The sequence below is a fragment of the Coccinella septempunctata genome, chromosome 2, assembly GCF_907165205.1.
Source record: "Coccinella septempunctata chromosome 2, icCocSept1.1, whole genome shotgun sequence".
Lineage (NCBI taxonomy): Eukaryota > Metazoa > Arthropoda > Insecta > Coleoptera > Coccinellidae > Coccinella > Coccinella septempunctata.
In genome coordinates, this window is record NC_058190.1 from 50,665,071 (window position 1) to 50,669,681 (window position 4,611).

Genomic DNA, 4,611 nt, shown 5'->3' on the forward strand with positions numbered 1-4,611 from the left:
TATTGATTTTTATTTCATTTTTTTACTTACTTTCATTTTTTTTTCTTTATTAGTTGTTGGTCTTGCAAATTCCTCTAGAGGGCAAGCCTTAGGTAATTATTTATTCTTTTTTATTTTTTTGGATTGTCATTGGTGGGAATTATTCATAATATGTTCGAAATATTTCAGATTCTTACAGCATATTTTCCGGCGATATGCTCTTGTACATGATTATAGTAGGCTGTGCCGTTGCCTTAACGACAGTTAGTATAGTAACAGCTTTCCTGTGTTGCCGGACGAAACCGCCAACTGCAACGTCGCCCGATAGGAGTAAAAAGGGCTATCAGAAGGGTAACCAGAGTATCAAACCTCCAGACCTCTGGATACACCACGATCAAATGGAGCTGAAGAACCTGGAGAAAAGTCACTCAAGTAATGACGCTGCGAGTAGTAGCGGAGCTCTCACTTTACCTAGGAGTGTTGGTGGAAACGATTATGATAACCACGACAATATCCACTCTAGTTCTTTGGATAAAAGGACTTATGTTCCTAGTTATATGGGTGAGTGTTGTTTTATTCGGTAACTGGTCTTTAGTTAGCTATTGAATATCTTTCACTCCATCTATTTCTTGGTTTTATTTGGTGCGAGATGTAAATAGGTATTTTTAGCCGTTCATTTTTCTACAAATTCACACTGCACAATACATTTTTCGCTTCGCCATTTGCACCTCCATGTTTTTCCAGACGATAAGAAAAGAACACCTAAAAGTAAACCCATCTCGTTTCCTGTAGATTCTAAGCCGCCAAGAGAACGTAAGTACCACACAGCTATGCTTGTTTCTTTTCCATTCAAACCTTTAGTTTTCATTAACACTCCACAACTAAACCATCTACTTTCGAAATGCTTTCTATTGTGTGTATCTAAAATCTACAGCATAAGTGGTAATGAACGATTTTACAAGAGTTTTCATTTTGAACCGGCTACTCTCCTTTGCCATCGACTGGAAATGTTCAAATTCTGCAAAAATAAATATTGTATTCCCTGTGGAATAAAAATAAAGTGATAATTTATGGAAAAACCAAGATGAAACCTCTTGTTTCTCAACACTAAATTCAATTCAACTATCAGATACTATCTGATGAAGTTGATGAAGTTATCGTTGTCAGTTTCATAACCTTGAATTTTAGCAATCGCAACACCGATCAACACGGCGGGTATAAGTCAGTCCAGTACGGACTCAACTCCATCTAGTAGGCCGCCGTATCCCAGAACACAGTACAGCGCGCCTAGGGCGCATGTTACAGTGGATGCCGGACATCCAAATTCTGCCCTTATAGAGAGCCCCTACGCTTCGCACCCAACCAATATCCCTGTTGGTTATGAGGGATCACCTTCGTATATCAGGTATGAATCGATCTAAAATTTATCACCTATCACAACCAAAGCACACTGGAAATAACGAATAATAGTAGTAGCTGTCACCAATGCTTATTCCTTCTGTACTGAAGAAAATCTTTCGATTCAAAATCATGTTTCAATAGATTTAATTTAATTTGGTTTTCATAAAAAGCAGAAAAGTAATATTCTTCAGTACCAAACCATCTTCACTGGAAATTCAATTTCAATGTGCTTTGAAATTGGATTTGGAAGTTCCCACTGTATGGGGTGTTTTCAAAGGTGAGTCTTTTTTCGATAGAAGATTCAGGACGCTTCGGGGGTTCATGAAAACACCAAGACACTAAGAATCATCTCCGTTTCTCGATGTAAACAAATAACTGAGTACTGCTCATCATTTTAAAAGTTTTGTAGGTGTTATTTTGGCTCAAACTTTTTATTTTCAGTTCTAACCTACTGTTTAAGACTCACCTTTAAAACACTCGGTACTTATAAAATGAAGTACAGAAAACAGAACATGTAACTAGTAATCAAAAATACAAATGTGCACCCAGGTACAAAGTAAAGTAAACCGAATTTTCGTACAGGTTCCGTTGTCTTTCAGTTCTTGTTGTTTTCTTCAGGATCATTCCAAACATTTCTGAAAACTTCTAGTCGATATAAAACAACCCGTTTCCTTCTTTCTACCCGACGATCCCCCATTAATCAGAACTAATTTTTTTCCGTTTATTAAATTCTAATCCCCACTAAAATGTTTTTCAGTCAACCCCCTCCCGTGGCACACGTACCTTCGACAAGTGGGTATGCGCCTGGTATGAGCTTATTGGCTGAATCACAGGCTGGCAAGAGGCTGCAGGGGCAGGGGCATCCCCTGAAAAGTTTCACAGTACCTGCACCTCCGCCAATATCCGCGCCCGGCACTCCCCAAGCGAAACATATTGGTAAATATCTTAGAAAGCATAAGTAGTCTCGACCTGAACAAACAACTTGGCGATTTCATGGCTCCGTTGTTTGTTCTCATTCGTTGATAAACTTCCTCAATCTACTAACCTCATGCTTCTTAACTCATAATTTTCTACTGCATTCTTTCCTTAGCGATACTGCACTTCTGTTAGATTATATTCAGGGCTTCTACTCAATGCCACACGAGGGGTTTGAATATTTCTCAATTGCGGGACAATTATTTTCATTTCCTTGCTTACATAGGCATATGCATAGATAACTTGATATCACTGATTCAACTTCTTAATATAAACATACATTCATGGGAAAAAAACCAACATTGATTTATAAATATAGATATTTAATTATTTCAATAAAATCGTATATATATAATTCAAAGACTCACTCTGTATAGCAATGTTGAAGTTGCCGTAGTAACTGTTGAAATATTATTGGACATGACATGACACGAGATGATCTTTTCACAATCGTAGGTAAAGTACAGTAATTCATCTGAAATAGATCATTACTTATGTTCAAATGAAACCTTATTTTGCACTTTTTAATTTATACCTTAATCTTCAAGTTATCTTAGCGTTTTTACCACTACAAAACAAAATCGACCACATCATTTCATCATAAAACCTATTTATTCCATACGCCAAGAACATTCTTGAAACTGAATCGTAACAATTTTGCAGTTTCTCAACCTCAAGTTACAATCCGACCTAATTGCTCGCCCTTCAAAAAGTTGCCTCCCGCATCGCAGATGGGGGGATCCAGAATCAGTGCCTCCAATCCTCCTCCGCACACCTCAGATGAGATACAGCGGTTGCAGCCTTCCCATTCTACAGAGGAGCTAAATCAAGAGATGGCGAACTTGGAAGGCCTAATGTTAACTTTGAATGCCATAACTGCCAATGAGTTTGAATGCTAGTGTTCGAATTCATCAGCGAATCCTCAAACTTGAAAATTGTCTCAATACTATTTGTTAATACTTGAAGAGGCTGTTCTATTCTCTGTTTCACCGAAATGATATAACGATAAATTCTATCTCTGAGGAACAACTAAATTTCTTTTATTGCTGGCAATTCTTGAATCTTCAACTTCATCTTCAACAGGATCTTGTACGGAAAATAGAATAGCTTAATATTTGCAATGACTGAAGTTATGGGAGAAGTGCAGCTATGTTGTTAAGATTGCCTAAATTTAAAACGAATTTTTGCAACAATGACGCCTAAAACTATACGATTGTTCATATTTTAAAACAACTATTTTCCATGAAAGACTAATAGTGTTCTTGCCATGTTATTAATGATTTTAGAGAACATTAAATTTACAATGTACATACTCTGAACTGCCTAAATTTTTTGTGTAAATAAAAGTGTATAAATTAGGTCTATTCGATTTAGCAAAAAGCAGAACGAACATTCTTTTCAAATTCCAGACCATTTCTAATCAGTTGATGCAAAAATTTATTCGGCTTTTTGTCTTACATGTTCAGTGTCCCTTTCACTATTTTGATTCAAAAGGAGATAGTTAACAATTGTTGGAAGGAAAAAGCTTTGTAGTTTACACAAAGATATTCTGTGATTTATGTGTTTGTTACATTTTTAAAAACAAACAATCAAATTTTTCATTGTGAGTGAAAGTTTATATTTATTCTTTCTTAGTGATACGTAATTATTTATTTACTTTTGTAAGGCATACTTCTTTGAATGTCCAAGTTTAATTTAGGTTTCGAATTTTTCTAAATATTGTCTACAAATGTACTTTAAGTGTAATATATATTTATATATATTTGAAACAATTTTTTACTGTAATGATGGTGTAATACAAAAAAAATACTCTATACATGTATGCGACTGATTCATAATAAAATACAAAACATTACACCTGTGTTTTCTTATATTTCTATTTTCTTAATAGTAATCTAAGTTTAACCTTTTCAAAGATTTCATATCGAAAACGCCAATGTTAAATAGGTGAACGCTACTGTCAATTATATCGGTTCCTTGCTTAAGTTTAAGTTCATAGGAACCAATCACATGGGCAGATGGCACTCACGTGATCGCCATCGCTAGTGGGCGATTAGGATTGGTTCCTTCCGAAGGAACCTAGTTCTCTTCCCTCCACAGTAATGTTACATAAATTTCCTTTAAAGATAACTGAAGTTAAGGTTGGTATATGGAGGGTACCCTCCATAGGTTGGTAGCATGGTCGTTGATTGAATGTCAAGTGTTCCAAATGTCAGAAATTCTATGTCGACCAAAATTCAGAACATAGAATTTTAA

At 35.7% G+C, this 4,611-nt stretch overlaps 1 protein-coding gene across 3 annotated transcripts in view; it reads left to right on the forward strand.

Moving 5' to 3' along the window:
* The window catches only part of LOC123306591 (neogenin), an 84,324-nt gene extending 80,114 nt beyond the window's left edge, over positions 1 to 4,210 (forward strand). The window contains exons 18-23 of one of the 3 annotated variants that reach the window (XM_044888654.1): positions 54 to 92; positions 169 to 540; positions 724 to 792; positions 1,168 to 1,384; positions 2,138 to 2,316; positions 3,019 to 4,210. In XM_044888654.1, the coding sequence (XP_044744589.1) occupies positions 54 to 92; positions 169 to 540; positions 724 to 792; positions 1,168 to 1,384; positions 2,138 to 2,316; positions 3,019 to 3,254 (1,112 nt within the window). In that variant the 3' untranslated portion in view covers positions 3,255 to 4,210. The remainder of the gene's footprint in view (positions 1 to 53; positions 93 to 168; positions 541 to 723; positions 793 to 1,167; positions 1,385 to 2,137; positions 2,317 to 3,018) is intronic. The other 2 variants (XM_044888656.1, XM_044888655.1) reach the window with 2 other exon arrangements.
* Positions 4,211 to 4,611: the final 401 nt, after the last annotated feature.